At 48.1% G+C, this 17,748-nt stretch overlaps 8 protein-coding genes across 8 annotated transcripts; 2 read left to right on the forward strand and 6 right to left on the reverse strand.

Moving 5' to 3' along the window:
* Positions 1-630: 630 nt before the first annotated feature.
* Positions 631-1,494, forward strand: BC939DRAFT_435970 (uncharacterized protein). Its single transcript, XM_051553553.1, has one exon. The coding sequence runs from the start codon at positions 725-727 to the stop codon at positions 1,412-1,414; it is 690 nt and encodes a 229-aa protein (XP_051417156.1). The 5' UTR covers positions 631-724; the 3' UTR covers positions 1,415-1,494.
* Positions 1,495-1,500: 6 nt separating this feature from the next.
* Positions 1,501-2,556, reverse strand: BC939DRAFT_146944 (uncharacterized protein). Its single transcript, XM_051550193.1, has 2 exons — positions 1,894-2,556; positions 1,501-1,802 (listed from the first exon to the last, which is right to left on the reverse strand). The coding sequence occupies exons 1-2, from the start codon at positions 2,432-2,434 to the stop codon at positions 1,708-1,710; spliced, it is 636 nt and encodes a 211-aa protein (XP_051417157.1). The 5' UTR covers positions 2,435-2,556; the 3' UTR covers positions 1,501-1,707.
* A 1,523-nt stretch (positions 2,557-4,079) lies between these two features.
* Positions 4,080-5,650, reverse strand: BC939DRAFT_146970 (uncharacterized protein). The gene is made up of 2 exons (XM_051550194.1): positions 4,702-5,650; positions 4,080-4,595 (listed from the first exon to the last, which is right to left on the reverse strand). Exons 1-2 carry the CDS (start codon positions 5,524-5,526, stop codon positions 4,314-4,316), a joined length of 1,107 nt encoding a protein of 368 aa, XP_051417158.1. The 5' UTR covers positions 5,527-5,650; the 3' UTR covers positions 4,080-4,313.
* Positions 5,523-6,553, forward strand: BC939DRAFT_435976 (DSS1/SEM1 family-domain-containing protein). Its single transcript, XM_051553554.1, has 4 exons — positions 5,523-5,545; positions 5,680-5,906; positions 6,221-6,314; positions 6,413-6,553. Exons 2-4 carry the CDS (start codon positions 5,801-5,803, stop codon positions 6,447-6,449), a joined length of 237 nt encoding a protein of 78 aa, XP_051417159.1. The 5' UTR covers positions 5,523-5,545; positions 5,680-5,800; the 3' UTR covers positions 6,450-6,553.
* An 18-nt stretch (positions 6,554-6,571) lies between these two features.
* BC939DRAFT_489024 (ATP-dependent RNA helicase FAL1) lies at positions 6,572-8,388 on the reverse strand. The gene is made up of 5 exons (XM_051559403.1): positions 8,208-8,388; positions 8,051-8,113; positions 7,116-7,929; positions 6,905-7,012; positions 6,572-6,800 (listed from the first exon to the last, which is right to left on the reverse strand). Exons 1-5 carry the CDS (start codon positions 8,269-8,271, stop codon positions 6,656-6,658), a joined length of 1,194 nt encoding a protein of 397 aa, XP_051417160.1. The 5' UTR covers positions 8,272-8,388; the 3' UTR covers positions 6,572-6,655.
* A 2,916-nt stretch (positions 8,389-11,304) lies between these two features.
* BC939DRAFT_147006 (uncharacterized protein) lies at positions 11,305-11,813 on the reverse strand. The gene has a single exon (XM_051550195.1). The coding sequence runs from the start codon at positions 11,751-11,753 to the stop codon at positions 11,436-11,438; it is 318 nt and encodes a 105-aa protein (XP_051417161.1). The 5' UTR covers positions 11,754-11,813; the 3' UTR covers positions 11,305-11,435.
* A 123-nt stretch (positions 11,814-11,936) lies between these two features.
* On the reverse strand, positions 11,937-12,292 carry BC939DRAFT_147009 (uncharacterized protein). The gene has a single exon (XM_051550196.1). It carries the CDS (start codon positions 12,234-12,236, stop codon positions 12,021-12,023), a length of 216 nt encoding a protein of 71 aa, XP_051417162.1. The 5' UTR covers positions 12,237-12,292; the 3' UTR covers positions 11,937-12,020.
* Positions 12,293-14,682: 2,390 nt separating this feature from the next.
* Positions 14,683-17,420, reverse strand: BC939DRAFT_435987 (uncharacterized protein). The gene is made up of 3 exons (XM_051553555.1): positions 16,716-17,420; positions 15,857-16,692; positions 14,683-15,811 (listed from the first exon to the last, which is right to left on the reverse strand). Exons 1-3 carry the CDS (start codon positions 16,969-16,971, stop codon positions 14,873-14,875), a joined length of 2,031 nt encoding a protein of 676 aa, XP_051417163.1. The 5' UTR covers positions 16,972-17,420; the 3' UTR covers positions 14,683-14,872.
* Between the last annotated feature and the right edge of the window lie 328 nt (positions 17,421-17,748).

Consider the following 17,748-nt stretch of genomic DNA (forward strand, 5'->3'; position numbering starts at 1 on the left):
CCGATGTGTTTCTTTCTTTTTTTCTTTTGTACTCCATGACCTAAAAAATAAATACTTTACAACAAGGCGTAACCAAGTACTGCATACCATTCCAACATGCAAGTCTCAGCGCCACATCATTCTTCTGCGTTCGCTCATAGGATTATTGGCTAGTGAGGGTCACGTTCAATAGATAAGTAGGTGCTGAAGAAGACGATAAAACGAGGCGCGTAAATCATTAATGCTCCGTGAGAAAACAATTATATGTCCACAGAGAAGAGGAGCGCGGAGTGAAGGAGGATGAGACGCTGGGAATGCTAAAGAGAAGCATATGCGTCCAAGTGAAGAATACAAGAATGTGTGTGGTGAGTGTGTGGAGGGCGAGCAAGTGTTCTGTGCGACAAACAAAATGTATGCGTTGTCAGCCGTTAAGAGGAGAGCATCCGCCAGGGGTGAAGCTACTTCCTTACACATAACGCATACCATTTACTTTACGCAGACAGACCCGTCTGGTCCCCGCCTTCTTTTACTTCTGCTTCCGCTCCTTAACTCTGCTGAGACCAATAATGGATTGCATTGCATTGCGCTACATGTCGTCAACAAGCGACTGCTCAAGGGACTATATAACTCGGGATATCCCTCTCCAAAACACGATCTTACATTCTTTCTCTTCTTCCTTTCTTTCTCCACATTTTTCTCTCCAATCCGCTCCACACACTAGCTAATAACCGATCACACCGCCGCCATGCGTTTCTCAACCGCCACAACCATCGTCGCCGTCTCGACTTTGGCCCTCCTCTCTTCAAGGTCAAGCTCCTCCTACCAAGTCTCTGCCGCCCTGACCTCCCAAGAGCGCGCCGCCCTTGAATTAAAAGACCCCAGTCCAAACTTCTGCGCACCCTGTCTTCAAAAGGCCATGCACAACCACTTCCCTCACGCCTGCGCCGCCGACTTCGATTCTGAGGCCGCCAACTTCCGTCCTGAGGGTTCGACCGATGAAGAAGAGCGCTGCGTCTGCGTCGCTTATCAAGATCTCTACTGGATGAAGGCCGATTGCTCGCAAGAGTGTCCCTATGTCCACAACAACAAGACCATGTCCTTCTTCTTGCCCGCGGAAAAGATCGAAGGTTGTGACAAGTGGATCGACTTTGAACAGCATAAGGAAAAAGTCATCGAGGGCTGGCCCACCAAGAGCCCCGATCACAAGCCAGAAGTCTTTGAGATCGTAACACCCGCGCCCGATGAGGCCCTCGATGTCGATGAGGACGAGGCTGCAAGGGATTACACGATCTCGGTTTCGATCACGACCAAGGAGGACGATGAGAAGAAGGCAAAGGCCAAGCTGGAGCTTGAGAGTGGGATGAAGAATGAGATCAAGAAGGACGACGACATCAAGGCAACGCCCGAGGAGGAGAATAAGAAGGACGAGCTCTAAAGAGAGACTCAACCACTACCACCACGCGGCGCCTTCTCCTTTAGTAACTAATAAAGATCTCGACACACAAGCATCCTCGCATTCTTTACATCCCTCTCTTTATGTCGCCTCGCTGGGAGGGCGTGGGATTCATCTTGTGAATGAATGTATGGTACAGAATAGAAACTAAAAAAGAGAGCTGGAGAGCCCAGGACTGGCATATGCACAAAGCGTTAATGACAAAAAACTAGCTATAGACTACAGCCGGGTATTTAGTGACAAAAGTTGGATGCTTCATTGTCGCATTCAGTGTCTTAATCCTCCTTGTCCATGTCCTTGACCATCTCTAGATAGTAATCGATCTCGTTGTCATCATTCACCAGTTCAATCAACACGTCGTGCGCTGTCTCTAAATATATGCACCACAAGAACGTTGCCGTTAATCAAGTTACAAATGTAATATTCATAACTCCCTACATGCCGCGTCGCACTAAGCGTACCTTGAGCCCAAATCGGCAATCCCATATCCCAGACAGCGACCTTGGATACTGCGAATGCAAGCGCACGGAGCTCGAGCGGCCGACTGTCATGCATGTACCTCGGGTACTGATGAATTGCTCGCAGTATGTGCAGCACAAAATCCATCTCCAGTTTCAACAAAACCAAATAATCAAAGATTTTGGTGCGGGGGGCCATGAACGCATACACCTTTCGAAAACCAACGCCACCATCCATGTCCATGTTCACAACCGATGGTTCGTAAAGCAGAGGGTCAAATACAACCTCCTTGAAAGTCGAAAATGATGAAAATGAGGGATCTGACGAGACCGAAGACGACGATGATGTTGCTGGAGATGTCGCCATTGACGCTATCGATGCCATTGACGCTATCGATGCCATTGACGCCATCGATGCCATCGACTGTTGTGTTAATGATAATCCTTGATTCTGATAGGAGTCTTCTGGGAGCTGGACCCTAGAATTACCCATCCTTAATTCTTCGGATTTCGGTGTTATCGTTGATATACCTCTAGTTATCATTTGGGCTTGCAGTCCATGGTCCTGAAATGCCGATGACCTTGTCTTGTGGTAGTGAAGTGTTCCTGCCAGTTCTACGAGATCCCGTATCGAATAAATAATGCTCTTGACGAGCTATTGAGACATGTATGGATAGGACTAGTTAACAACCCCATACAGCAAGCAATCCGTAGACGCTCTGTAAGAATGCACCACATACCTTTGTCTTGTAGATTATTCCCTTGGTCTGCTCAAAGTTGATCTGAATCATTCGAATCAATATCTCGAGTACCTTGATCTTCAGTCGTGGGACTACACCATTCTGTTTTATGATCGGAAGGCAGTGCTTAGTTGACAATCGATGCGATTACATATCATTCGTCAACATCCTCCCTTGAATAACTCTCTCTTACCGCCATATCGCTAGTCTCCGGCACTTTGATGTCGATTAGGTCCGCAAAAATCTCAATCTTCGAAAACGCCTCCTTCCATTGCTGTTCACTGATACTCCATCCAATAAACAGTCGAGAGCATTCCGGTTCCCGCGTGATGACATCGATGATACCAAGTGTTTGATCCAATGTTCTGTAATTTCCCCGTTCCCGATGTAGTTCCAATATGCGATCGTAAATTCGCCTCCGAATCAGTGGAAAAAAAATTCGACTAAGCTCCTTGGTCTCCACCTGATACCTCGCGACATGGTCCATAAGCAAAAATATATTTGCATCCAGTTGATTTTCTGCATCCTCGCTCAGCTTATGTTCATTCTTCATGGATGAGAAATCAGAGGCGGCCATCGAAGGATTTGGCAGCGCCATGCGGACCAAAAATAAATAATGAATGCACGCGAGGGCTGTGGGAAGTGCTGTTTCTGTAGGTGCAATTGTTAATGGATCCACTCGTCCGTTCTCGATGAAGGGGACAGCACCTTGGCACACCTCTTTCGACAGATCGTCGTATGTGTAGTACAGCGTCGTCAGAACCTGGAGCGCGTTCACAGTGTGGAAGGGCTTGCGCATAACAAGGCTAGCCTGCAAAAGATCTGCCGTAGCCTTTAGAGCCTCTGCTCTTGAGGTCGCGTTGACATCGAGCATGAGGCTCGTCAAGGCACTCACGCAAACGTCGGTGATCTTTTCCAATCGCGCGTTCTGTATATACTCCTGGGATCCTATTGTAGAAATGGAGAGAATAGCAAAGTCAGGGAACAGTTGCTTGACGCCGACATCTTCTCGATAAAAGAACAAAGCTCTGTTCCTGTACCTGGCAATGGTGATCTCTTTTCAGCATCCGCCTCGATTGTCATCAGCGCTCTGAGGCCATATCTGTGTTCGCTGCCAGCAAGTAGTTTATCACGGATCTAAAAATGAATAGTGTTAAACCATCTGGAATTCCTGAGACGACATGGTACGATACTTTGAGGTAATTTATCATACCATTTCCTCATCTGAGTGAGTAGGTATATCGCTGCTGTATCCAAAGGCCGATTTTACTATCCGGACTGGTTCACCTATGACTCGAAATGGTCGCGGCTTTTCCAATAATGCGTTATTTACCCCGAACGACCTGCTCTTCCTCGGCGATTTTGGTGATGATGCAAAGTTGTTGATAGAGAACCCTTCGTCTGCATGCGTACGAAATTAAGTGGGGAGATATGGCGAAAGGTTAGTGCGGTATCCTCCATATAATGTAGCGTGTCTCCTAGGTCAGTATTACCACTCCTCAGCTGAGCCTTGATGGATGACTGTGTGCTGGCAAATCCTTCAAATCCCTTTGGGAACTGCTCTATGAGTGGTGAGGGTTGTCGGGGTATCTGTATCTCTTTGGGGACCCTAGAACTCTGCCGTCCGTTTGCTTTGTACGTTGCAATCTACATTCATTGCAGTCGCATGTACATGGCGTGGCATTAGTAAGTCCTACAAACAAGCAGTATTCCATCTGCCTGAAAGAAAGAGCGCAGAAAGGCGTGTACCTCAAACTCAAGGCTCATTTTCGCGTTGCTGAGATCCATGCGGTGTTTTTCCTCCAGTGCTGCTTTTTCCGATTGATGTTGAGCATCTGTGGTCCTGAACGTCTCCTTCAAATCGGTATGAGCGCGTGCCTCTTCATCAAGTTTTTCCTTGAGAATGGATGCCTGGCCGGTCTTAATCTGCAGCTCTTCCTCCTTGGTTCTCAATTGGGTTTCCATCTAAAGGAGGTAGTTATAGTCAATGGATTCAAAACATTAGTCAGCGTTAACAAGTAACATAATGCAGTGACATGTCATGAGTTCAATCCATACCAGTGTCACTTACCTCGGCTAGCCTCTGCCTCAGCGATGCCAATTCATCAGCAGCCTGGCTATCCTCGACTCTCTCAACCCCATTTTGTGATGCTGGTGGGTTGACATCCCCAAAGATTGGTGCGGCTTGGCTCATCGCGGTATCGTGACCGAGACCATGGCCCTCCTTGCTGACGTCCATCTCAACGTCCTCAAACAGCTCATCAAAGTCTCCTGGTAGTTCAAGATCATCGTCCAAGGACTCAACAGGGTCGCAGTTAGTGCCTGGTGCCGTCACTGTGATCATGTTGGAGCCAGTTACGCCTGTGTTCGTGTTTGAGTTCGAGTTAAATGCAGGACGGACACTGAGGGTTCCGAATGCCTCTGTGTTAAACTCTGATGTTGGAATGGATACGCCTAAAGCGAATGCCTGCGAGAAACCAAGGCGCTGCTGCTGCTGCTGTTCATAATTTTTAGTATCCATGCTTGTGTCTTGGAGCATAGTTGATGTTGGATTGGCAGGTGGAGCCATGGCCGAGGGATTACGTTGTGTATTGCTTCCTTCAAAGTCGCCCCGACCTCGCCTTAACCCTCCTCGCGCCATTAAAGCAACGGATCGCAAATTCTGAGCCTTATTCTGAGCCTGGTCTTGTTCGGAGGTAGACAGCCCACTTTGTTCAAACTCGTTGAAATGCCATGCCGCATCATGAAAACTCCGAATGCTCGCCAGTTGTGTTGGTGCTACCCCTTGTCCTGCTTCCTGCTCCTGTGTTTGTTGCCCCTGTTCCTGTAGTCGCTGCTGTGCACGTTGACCTTGCCTGGAACGCTGAGTCTGGACCCTGGTTGCCGGATGGGCCATTGTGTGCAGCTGTGCTCATGTACGATGTGAAGGATTAGTCTGTTGCCAAGTTATCAACGGGAGCGCTTGTATTTCAACGCTCCGCCCAACGCGCCTTAATTTTCTTTGCCACCAAAATCCCGATGGCTTTTTTTTTGTTTCAATGTGACGTAGACTCGTGTCTCTGCCTGCAGTCTTGTCTTTCTAGAGAGCGTGTACGTCCATACGCAAGCGTCTACTTATTCTTTCTCCTCTACATGAACTAAACCCACAAACCTATACATCCAAAGCAGCCATGTCATCGAAACCACAGGAACAACAGAACAACAAGCCAGAAGCACAGGCACCACAGCTACAGGGGCTGGAAGAGGACGACGAGTTTGAGGAATTTGCCGCCCAAGGTACTGCCGACTGATCCAATCGTTGTACTCGTTCTTATTATTCAGCTCATTCAATGCAAGGATACTGCGACTACCACAACGTTCAGGAGCAAGTGGACACAACCGCTTTTTTGTACAGATATTGAACAAACATTGGATAACGAACCTGCAGAGGACACGGTTCAGCGACATTTTGTACCATTCAATTCAGTTTTGGCGCTGGTGGTGCGCTCAACCATTTCACCGAGCGTAGAGTAACCGGACGCGTTTTCCAAGAGACATGAGTACTGACCGTTTCGATTGTACTGATTTGCTCTCTTTGACGATAATTTTAGACTGGAACGAAGCTGAGGAGGAGAAGGACGCACATCAATGGGACGATAACTGGGATGACGATGATGTCGAAGACGATTTCTCACAGCAACTCAGGTACATTTTCAACCCATCCTTGTTACGGCTATTGACAACCATGATCTCACAGCCTTGGCGACGTACTAACCCACATTTTCCTCCCCTCTCCCATATAGAGCTGAACTTCAGAAGTCGAGCACGATGAAGGCATGAGCGAAGATGCAATACAGCACCTCCACAGACAATGAAATTCAGAAGGATCTTCATCAACATAACTTGGACCAATAAAGGGGAACGCCCCCGATGCCTCTTCATACAATTAAAAACGTTTTTAATGCTTGTGAATAATCGAATTTTTTACTACAACTGAATCCGGCTCCTTTCAAGAGAAAGACGCCAGCTACGGCGGCGGCCCCGCATTAGATCAGATCGGTCACATTCATTGGCATCTCATCGATTTGCGTGCTGTAGTACTGCTCAATATCACGCAAAATCTTGATATCATCCTGGGTGACAAAATTGATGGCAACACCCTTGCGACCAAAACGACCGGAACGACCAATGCTATAAATGAAAAACAATTGAGATGGGCCAGCATCAGAAATGGGGTCACAAGGTTTCCGTACTCAACTGAACGACCAAAGGCAGCATGATTATCAAGGCATTACCGATGGATATAGTTTTCACGATTACTGGGAAGATCGTAGTTGACAACCAATGACACCTGCTGAACGTCAATACCACGGGCCCATACGTCGGTTGTGATCAACACGCGGCTACCGACGGCAAAGAGATTGCAGCCTATTAGTGGCCGTCTCGAGGTACTGCAAAAGCAATGACAAGTATTCCAGTGATTAGATAAAGCGAACAACAAGTTACCTGGCGCCTTGTCTGAACTCCTGCATAATAGCGTCACGCTCCTTTTGAGGCATCTCTCCGTGCATGGATGATACTGTGAAGTTGGCCTCCCTCATCTTGGTAGTTAACCAATCGACCTTTCTGCGGGTATTGCAGAAAATAACGGCCTGTGTGATGGTTAAGGTATCGTACAGATCACACAGTGTATCAAACTTCCAGTCCTCTTTTTCCACAGCGACAAAGAATTGTTTGATACCCTCGAGTGTCAACTCATCGCGCTTAACCAAAATACGGATAGGATCCGTCATGAACTTGGAGGTCATCTCGAGGACATCGTGGGGCAGGGTGGCAGAGAGAATGACGACCTGGGTCGAGGGTGGCAGGTATCTGTAGACGTCGTAGATCTGGTCTTTGAATCCCTGGTTCAACAGTTCATCTGCCTCATCAAGGACCATCATCTTAATGTTTCGTGTCCTGAGATTGCGACGACGGATCATATCAAAGACTCTTCCTGGTGTACCGACGACAACGTGCTGTCCATGGTCTAGTTGACGAATATCCTCGCCAATACTGGTGCCTCCGATACAAGCGTGGCACTGGACGTTCATGTAGTCTCCTAATGCAAGAATAACGCTCTGGATCTGGATCGCCAATTCGCGAGTCGGAGCGAGAACCAGAGCCTGGGTCTCGCGGATCGAGGTATCGATGGACTGCAAGATCGAGATGGAGAACGTTGCTGTCTTTCCTGTTCCTGACTGAGCCTGTGCAATCACATCGCGTCCTTTGACAATGGGGTTGATGGCACGCTGCTGAATTGCCGAGGGCTTTTCGAAATCTATCCATACAATGAATTGGCGGGATATAGTACCATTAGTGGCCATTGTTTCTTACGCAAGATATATTGCTGCATCCTTTTTGGACATGATTCGAATTCATGAAGAGTCGAGGTTGCGTACTGTAGGCATAAACACCGCGAAGCAAATCGTCCTTCAGTCCAAGAGAATCAAAAGTAGGTACGACTAGTAAAAAAGCAGAATGGTTCGTTAGCAAATGACCCAAGAGATCAATTCTACAATCGATGTGATTTCCAGAATCTGAGATCCAGTTCGGTACCCTTGACGTCCTCGCTGGTCTCAAAGACGAGCTTGTCGTCGTGTTTCCTGTTGATGCCAGACATTTCTGATTCTCGATGTGAAGTGGGAAAGATGGGCAGCAAGCAGTGTGGCCTTTCTTACACTCTCGGCAACTGCATGCTATTTTTGTTACGATAAGGACAATGGGCGCGAAAATTACGTCACCGAAGTGACGAACCGCACGCTCCTCCTAAACTAAACTACAGACTCGTCCTGAATTATCTTGTGCCTTGGAGTCCATCCAATCCGACGGTGCTTGTCGCTTGACCCCACCATGTCCAGCACGACTCTCGTGACCTGTGTTACTGCTGCCGACCGAGCGAAGACTTGGCTCTTTCATCCATGAGCAGCTCCCATCAACATCTTTGGGCTGGAGATACAGGGGCCGCTGCTGGCTAATCAGATGACCACGAACAGCGCTGCTGATGTTGTGGTCAGCCATGATATCGCGATGCATGAGTGTCATGCACGTTGGACAATAAAGCCGGTGGATGTTGACCTGACTAGCAAAATTCTCACAGCTCGGATACTTTTTCGAGGTTTAATATTCGTTCACACCTACGACAATGTAGCCAAGCGATCTGGCCTAGAGGGAGAGGCGAGATTAGTCATGACATTCCGCTAGAGACAGCAATTACAGGGTCGCTAAGAGGCACCATCGGTCACTTACTTTCTGAGCAAAGTACGATTGGACCGACTCGTGCAAAGAAGATAATTTGGTCTTTGTAAAAAAACTTTCCGAGGCCCACGCCGATCACGACCTTGTTGTTGTCTTCTCTCTTGGCGCTAGTTGACCCTCCAACTAGGTTGAGGAGACGGTTGGCAATTTGCTTGTACTCCTTGTCTCGTGCCCTTCTTGCGTCCCACTTGTGTTTTTTGAGGACCGTGTTCCTGTTATAGAAGGAACCGAGGTGTGCCTTCACATCCTTGAGCTTGTCAACGTGGCCTTTGATGTTTGACCCAGAGCTGCGTAGGGGGACATGTTGCTCTCGATGCCCTTCCTTTGTTCCATTCAGTGTCGATGTTTTCGTGTGGGCTGATACACCGCCTTCTGCTTGACAGGGCCGATATCTCTCCAGACGATTCCTTGGTCACAATATTCGTCCCTGTTCCTTTGTCCAACTTGGGTCTCCCACGACTGGGTAATAAGGCACTCGCTCTTATCACGAATGCCTGTCCTAGATCTAGGCCTAAAACCTTAATCAGCTCCGGATCATATCCCCAAAGATCCGAGACGTCTTCACTACATCCCTGATCTCGGTCAAGAAATAATCCGTGCCGCAGCAGTTTCGAAAAGGCGGCGATAAGCTCCATGAAAAGGTAATGATCTGGCTTTAGATATCATTGTTATATCTATGAGTCTAACGTCATGGCGATTCAAAGGAATGCGAAGCTTACAGCATCAAACAATCTATATACTGTAGTTTAAGATCAAAGAGGACAAAGGGCTCCTGCCAGATGGGCGCAGCATCGATATTAAGAGTGGCGAATCCACAGTCGAGGATTTTGTCTGCTTGAACCCGATCAACAAGAACCGCCGCAGGCTCATTCCTATTACACCCGTCAGCCAGTCGTTCTTTTTCTTCTCAGAAGGCGAGCTGCTTCCCTTCTTTTGGAAGAGCAATGCGCTGCAGAAAAAAAATCAAGGAACTTATGACCAGAGAAGACTATGTGCTTGCGGATACACAGAATTGGTTGTCCGATAGTGCACCGGGGTTCTTCATCACAATGCTAATCACAGGTATCGGGCGGGATGGACAGGACAGGCCCAAGCGGAGTAAGTCAGGAGCCAGTAAATTATACAGGAATACAGTAACCACAATGCCCTTGGAGGAGATACGGCAGCACCTAGCACTCATTCAACAAAGCAATTTCGATCTCAGGATGTAAAAGAGAAATAGTCGTATCCTACGCGGGTCTCTCCGAACTGATGGATTTCGTGTTCAGATCCTCGCATTCAAGTTGAAGGAACTTCAGGCCGCTCGATTCAAACGGCTCCCAGAAAATTTGCTGCCGCCTCCAACTACATCCACCGTTACCGGAGCGGACTACCACTTGACTGAAGCTCGAAACGTTGTTTAGGTTCGGGTAGGATGTTACAGCTCTTTGGGGATGCAGTCTAGAGGAGATCAAGATCCTTGGTCTCGATCGTGGCCAAGCATGCGTAGTCGGAGCAAGCACGTTGCTATCCGAGGAACCCAAGGAGGCGGAACTCAAGAAGGCCCAGTGAGATCAGGGTGGCGATATTGCAGCAAGAGAGCCCTGCAATGACGCTAAACCAGCCCCCGGCCCCGCCACCTACTATAACCTGGCTGCGAAGCAGAAGGCTATCTACTAAGCGATCTTCAAGTACCGGCGCTGGCAGAAAGAGTGCAAATGAATGGTTTTTCCTGGTACAACAAAATCCATTAACGACATTGAGAGTAGGCTGCCGGCTCTTTGCAGTGACGATGCCAACTTCGCGAAATATGTGACGGAACTTGGAAACGCCAAGGAGCTGCTCGACAGCTTTTACAACCACAGCATGACTGTTAAAAAGCACCAGTGGATGCCTGGAAGGCTCAGAAAGCAAAGTACGCGATCATTACGGACCGTCTGCTCAAGATGGTTGGGGTGCAACTGGTAGGCAAAGAGATGAAGCGAACAAGATTGTGATTTGGGTAACTATTTTTTTTTTAAATTTGGAGCGACATCTAGGGGATACACATCATGTCAGCATTCGTGTTCAAAAGTGAATAGTAGTATGTTGTATATTTTGTCCTTGTTTCCAATATGGGGACGAGCAATTTATTGCTTTGATGCTTTGTAGAGCGGAGGAAACACATCGGCATTCGAACAGTTTCCCTTTGAGTTAGGCCAGCAGTTGAATAATCTTGAGCAAATATCCCTATTAGCATGACAGCAAATTCCAGCTCTTGGGTGGATGGCGCCTTGGTGGTTTTTCTCCTATCTCGGGACGCGACGCTGTACGAGAACAAGGCTGGTAGAATTAGAAATTAATTTGACCTGACATGTAGCATGAAATATGACTACTACCTTCTGACCAAGGCATTGTGCCAAGCAGCGATTCCAACTTTTCCGCCTCGTGCCTCAGAATTTTTCACTCTTGTGAGTTCCGAACGTCCAAAGTCGATGAAAAAGAACTGCGAGTTTTCACCATCGCGCCGTGCCTCAATGTTGTGCAGTCGAATCTCACCGTGCAGGATACCTAGCCTGTGGATTGCTGACAGTGCCGCCTGGATCTTTTTCCGCTCAGATGAACCAAGTGTTCTTCGCAGAGGTTAGATCCTATAAATTCCGTGACCAGAATCACCCTCAGTTCATTTGCTATTCCGGCTATCTTCAACTTGGGTATCCATTGCCCTTGCAGCTTCTGCAGAGCCTGGTAAACCCTTGCCTCATGCTCTAACTCATGAACAACCTCTCGCTGATCCCATATGTCGGCTTTCTTAAGCACAAAATCCTCGTTTGGCCATGATGCCCGGAACGTACGGGCACGTTCTTCACCTTGAGCGATAAGCTTCATATTTTCAAAAGCGAGGATAGTGGTAAGCTCTTGTTCCGTGACTCTTGACTGTTTCCTGACACTGTATTACCATATAGTATAGGATGGTTAATCATCTATGATAAAAAAAAACCTTTCCAGCCGGAATGCACCAACCTATTTGTTTCTTACCTGTTTCGCGTAAAAACGCTCTTCATTCCTTGTCTAAAGCTTCCGCCAGGTCTTGGCACCCAGTCACGATCACGTTTCGCAGCCTTGTATTCAGGCTGTTCGTTTGTGAGCATGTTGTCAACCGTAGGCATCGGGACTGTCCGGCTGCCATTCAACGTCGTTGTCTGCCGTCCTGATCAACCACAAATAACATTGAAGCAATGTTGGCCTTGTGCTGTCAAATTGGATTGTAGGCGAGACCAGGATATCGTTCTCACACTCACTGACTCTCTTAATAAACCAAGTCTGGGTGTAGGTAGGTATTATGTCATATCGAAACCCGTTGGACCGCATGTATCCGAATATCTGTTCTAGCGCACTAGCCGGGCATTGTGCCTGTGATCCTTGTGCCTGTAATTCTTGTACATGTGATCCTTGTGCCTGATAAGCGGCTGGATAACTGGTGCCGTCATCCAAATGCGGGTAGGAGGGCGTTTTCATTTCGATCGGAAACAATACCGAGGCGAAGTCATTCTAGCGTGAGCATACCAGCTCGGGGATACCATATTGCGTGCCAGCGGAACTGAGAGTGTTTGCAAAGGGGAACATGCTCTGGACGGAGCCGACATCGTATTAGAAGATTCCGTGCAGATTTGGCTCGGTCACAAACGTCCTGACTGATAGAAAGCTTGGACGTGGATGGATTGGCTCAGTCTTAAGTGGCATTTGGCGCACCATGGCTAAAAAAATCTTCCCACACGGCAACTGACACAGGGATCAACAAGTATGTACGAGTCGAGTCGGTCGTCACCCCATGTGTCCTTTGGTCTATGCCGGTGACAGGTTCCAAAGCACGTTGCACGAACTCGCGCTCTGATATAAAGTCTGTGTATTGAATTACAAAAAGAGCAGTAAAAGCGACAAGAAAAGATTAAGTCAAGAACCAGTATTTCGCACAAAAAAAAAGATACAGCGGGCAAGTCCATGCACCAATGCAACTCGCGATGCATCACCCGGTGATGGTCGCTGAACAATGGTGTGGATTTTTTCTTGGCTGGAGTGTTTGGGAAGACATCAGCGACATCATCTGTCGGACTGAGCTCCGTCTTGGAATCGATCTCGTTCAAGAAGACTGCATTGTGAATGTTGGCAGCGACGACAGGGACCGAGACACGCCAGAGCGTGAGCTCATCTGCAGCGAGGTCGTCAAATTTTGGCGTTTTCTTAGTCTTGATGAGATTCTTGAGGTTACCGATGGCGTCCGTAGATGGTATCGAGATTGGGAACGCGTTCGACATGGGTTCTCCATCAGTGAGACAAAGGAGATTGAGGTCGGGCATGGTCGAAACTAAGCGTGATGGAGTGACCAGGCGACGTGGTTTGTTGGCGTATATAGGAGGACAAGAGTGGAAAGAAGAGTGAGGGGCACCATGGCAGGAAAGAGGACGAGGAGAACAGGGGAGAAGGGAGAACTAGAGGAAATTGATGGTGTCTGTGCGGTGCCACCGTTTTCAGGAGTGACTTTTGCCATTTGCTCATTTGCTCGAAGTGAGCAAACCTTCTTTCCGACACGACGTGTCTGAAATTGCTGTGTTTGCAGTTTTGGAGGCTGGCACAAAATCCATGCAAATAATTTATCGTGGAGATATTTGAGTAGTGCAATTATTATTATAATGTGTGTTGGTTGTTTAGAGACCGTAAGATTTGTACGACCCTAACCTACTCGGCAAAAGTCCCATCCCCTTATCAAGTCCTTTGGAACTCATTGCAGGAACTTTTCGAACAAGATCGTCATATGGACGGTAGGGCATATTCTCCAAGAACTGGTCCACCTCCTCCTCGCCTAAACTATACTTCTTTTTTAGAGTCACCCGACTCGTAAAATTCCAATTGAGATCCTTTGTCATTGGAAGGGAGGCATGGATGCTGAAGGCAATTGTCAGGAAAAGACCTACTGCTGAGTTGTTGAAATGCTTGATCCGTAATATCTGCAGTGGTGATAAGCACAGTGATAGTGTGCACACTTTTGACTCCTCGCTTGTCTAGTTTTGATCCTTGTGGTATGTTTTGGATGGCTTCCATGCTTTTTCTGTGCTAGTGTTCGAGGAGTTTGACTGACAATGGACTCTCCAACTTTTTCGCCAGTAGTACATAGGATGTTGTCGCTATTGCTGTCAGCACCTTCACGGCAAACGCACACATCTCCAAATTGTGCGCCATCTGCTGCGTCCAAGAGAAACTGACCCAGCCTTCTCTCCTCTGCTAGATTTTCTTGTTGCTTGGTTTTTCTCCTGTCTGGCCACGGTTACTGTCTCGACGCTGGCTTGCTTCAGACGATAGAACTCTTCTATCAACAACCGTCGCTCCGTCTCCTCGAGAGCGATCCCAGTTGTGCTCTGTAGGTAGGCCTCATATCTTTTCTGCTCATCGGCTAGTCGAACCCATATGAGTTTGCAAGTTCGAGTCTTGACGTTCGAGAAAGGAGGCTTTGTTGGGCGCTACTTTCTGTCTGTCTCATGTAAGTAGTCCACGACCTTATTCTAAGTATCGAACACATTTCCATGCGGACCAAAGGGAGATCGATGAACTGCGAAGGCGCACAGGAGAATGAGTTCTTGCAGGGAGTCTTTGAGAAAGTTAAACCGGGTTGCTGGCTGCTTTTTGGCTCGTTTTGTTGTTGAAGCATTGGAATCTGCTATGCTCTCATGTGCTTCAGCATCTGCTTCGGAGATTTCTTCATCTTCAGCTCGGCTATCAGAAAGTGGAGGAAACAGAGGAGGATAGTTGCCTTCGTTATCGGCATCGACGACAGCTGCGTTGGACATGGTGCGAGTGCAATTGGCACCCAGGGTTTAATGATAGAGAGTAACAGTTCTGCTAAGCCTCCCTGGTATGATATGAATACAACTCGGAAGGTTTTGAAGCGTAGGCAGGACATAGTAGAGAATGCCACGGTTTAGGCGAGTATATGGTAATCGGGAAGATCGACCCTAGTTAGAGTCCATATAGGAGTCGTCATCCTCATACCGACGGCGTTTCGCTATTTGCTGGTCCACCAGATTATCGCTATCTTGGTTCAACTCTCGCTTTATGCCCTTGAGACGATCCAGTGCTTCCATATGGTGTTCCGGGAAGAGGCTGTGTATGTTGTCCTTGTCAATTCTGAGTGTAACGCACTCAAGGGTTTGCTCTCCTTGCGCTGCACGAAGTCGCTCGCTCCGTCTATAGCTGTTAAATGAGTCATAGAAGTCCGTCAGTTCAGCGGGATAAGCAATAACAACCCCGAGGAACCTCTTAGGAGTAAGGGTACAAAATGCCTGGAGATCATTTTCGAGATGACGTTGAATCGCATCGGAATCGACCGTTGTTTGCGCAGCCCTTGTTTGCGCTTTGTCCATGGAAACCCGCATCTTCAATTGAATAAACACGGGATAATAGCCACATCCATCGAAATGAAGCACAAACATGATGTCAGGTCCTGAGATCTTCTCAACAGGATGGTAAAAGGGCGGAACTCTCCTTCCGTCTTTGAGTGAACCATTTTGGATATGGGCCGCTAGAAACTCCTCTAGTGTCATGCTCCTATAGTCGACCCCAAGCGTTGGCGCGTCCACTCCAACAATACTGGCTGTTTTCGTGAGAAATTCGTATTTGGAGGGGTCTGGGGTCAGGGCTGTCTTGGATAAGCCCTTGTTGTTGAAAACGTGGACCAGGGTAGGAAGCACTGCCATCTCCCACATATGCCCATGGACGGAAGGGTAAGGTCCAGAGTTCAACAAGGTACAGATAACACTGTGGAAGTCCGGATCCGATTTGCGGAAGTAGTTCAGAGCCGCGCGCAGCGCAAACGGCTCATCTAAAACCGTCGTCGTATTTTGTCCAATCTTTAGAATTCGCCCAACAGAAGCCTCAACCAGCGGCGCCTCCTTCTCGTTGATAAACAATGCACGCCCATGCAAAAAGAAATGCAACACGAAGAGCTGGAGGGTAGCTCTTATGCTCTGGTACTTTGCATATCGCGCCGGGAATGAGGCAACTCGAGCGATCATTCGCTCTATGTCGAAGACGATGTTTCCTTTGCCATAATATGGGGAATCTGTCGATGTCAACATATCTTCGGTTTCTTTGATCGCCGATTTCCAACCGATTCCGCCGTCGTTAGACCTCAGTATAATCATACGCTCAATGGCAAAGACGATCGGCCGAAACCGTCCGCGAAAACTGTCAAAGAGCTCTGGCATCGATGTATCCGGCACACGTGCGTCGAAAATGGTCATGGCTTCCTGATTCGGCAGCGAGCGACGCACAAGGTCACGATAGTTCCGCACTTGTTCGAGCGATTCCCAACCATCAAAATCGGTAAATGGTTCAAGCTGTTGTTGGTAGCCTTTGGTGACAGGAGCAGAGTCATCTAGCCACTGCAGATTGAAAATACTGAGGCCAGTCCCACAAAGTATCACGCAAAATTCGTTCTCGTCGGCAGCGATCTTGTAAAACCCATGGATCAAGGGGGAGAGGACCGGTCGCTTATAGTCGTCGTACGAGGCAGTAGTGTTTTTTCGCTTGGATTCTGAGGTCCTTTGTTGTGAGAGGAAGGTGCCAAATTCATCCTTGCCAAGATTTTGTGCTTCGTCAACTACAAGAAGGATCTTGTAGTTAAAGTTCTGAAAGGGCGTGTTTGAGGGGAGGCTCAGAAGGCGCCGGCGCAGATCGGAGAATCGTCCTGTAACCGTGGTGTTGATGAACTCGATGTCGACGAAGTGAAGGTGGATCACACGTGCAATCGATTCGAATAGATTGGCAAAAGGTCCTCGATACCCATCGTGTGAAAACCGACTTGCAACAGCATCCAGCGCTTGCAAGTAAATGTGAGTCCTTCGCGTTTTGCGATGTTGAGACAGTGGTGCAAGATCATGACGCGAGCAAGAATAAGAGCCAGCGCCAAGATGTGTACGTGAGCGTTAGTCTCCGAGTTACAAGTTTTGTATCCCTCCCTTTCTTTAACCAATGTAAGAAGCAGAAGGAGATCTCTAGAACCCCAGTCCGTGCTGCTTCCGTTGAAATAGAAGCCCCACTGCTTACAGAGCATCTCGATAGCCGTCCTCGTTTTTCCACATCCGGAAACACCAAAAAAGGCCGTTAAAGGAACAGATCGTCCATGAATCTTCTTAAGCGCCTTGTCGGCAGTGCCAGGAGGGTCCTGACTCTCGGACGATACTGGCAAGTTAAGGAACAACAGACTCGGTCGGCCCTCGGACAAGCCTGAGCGGGGAATAAAAGAGGGCAGACCTCCAAGTGGTCCTCCGGTTGTTGGAATCACCTGATCGGCTTTCAGATATCGGACGAGGCTCGTGTAATTGACCGAGTCGGGTGCAAAGAAGTCGCCTTCAATCTTTGCGACAAGCTCCTCCCATTTTTCGTCTGTTTGAATGGCAGCAAAAAAGTAAGCACATTTAGTGATGTTCTACTACAGTACTTGATAATTGTCGCCAGCTAGGGCACTTACAAGAAATTGGAGAACCAGGAGGTGACGCGGCGGCTGAGGGGTGGGTGAGAGCATAGATAGCAACAGTTAATGTAGCAGCACGGTAGATTGCAAAAAACGATGAGGTCAAGAGTCAGTACCTCGCGCAAAAAAAATAACGGACAAGTCCAGGCACTAATGCAAAACGAGTGCGAATGTATTACCTGGCGGTGGTCGCTGCACAATGATATGGATTGCTTCTTCAGGTGGCTCTTCTTTGAAGACCTTGGAGAGGCGAGTCATTGGACTGATCTCCGTCTTGGAATCGATCTCGTTCAGGAAGACTGCATTGTGGATGTTGGCAGCGACGACAGGAACCGAGACACGCCAGAGCGTGAGCTC

Source organism: Gamsiella multidivaricata (genome assembly GCF_025024155.1).
Source record: "Gamsiella multidivaricata strain RSA 2152 chromosome Unknown BC939scaffold_3, whole genome shotgun sequence".
In the NCBI taxonomy this organism is placed as follows: Eukaryota; Fungi; Mortierellomycota; class Mortierellomycetes; order Mortierellales; family Mortierellaceae; genus Gamsiella; species Gamsiella multidivaricata.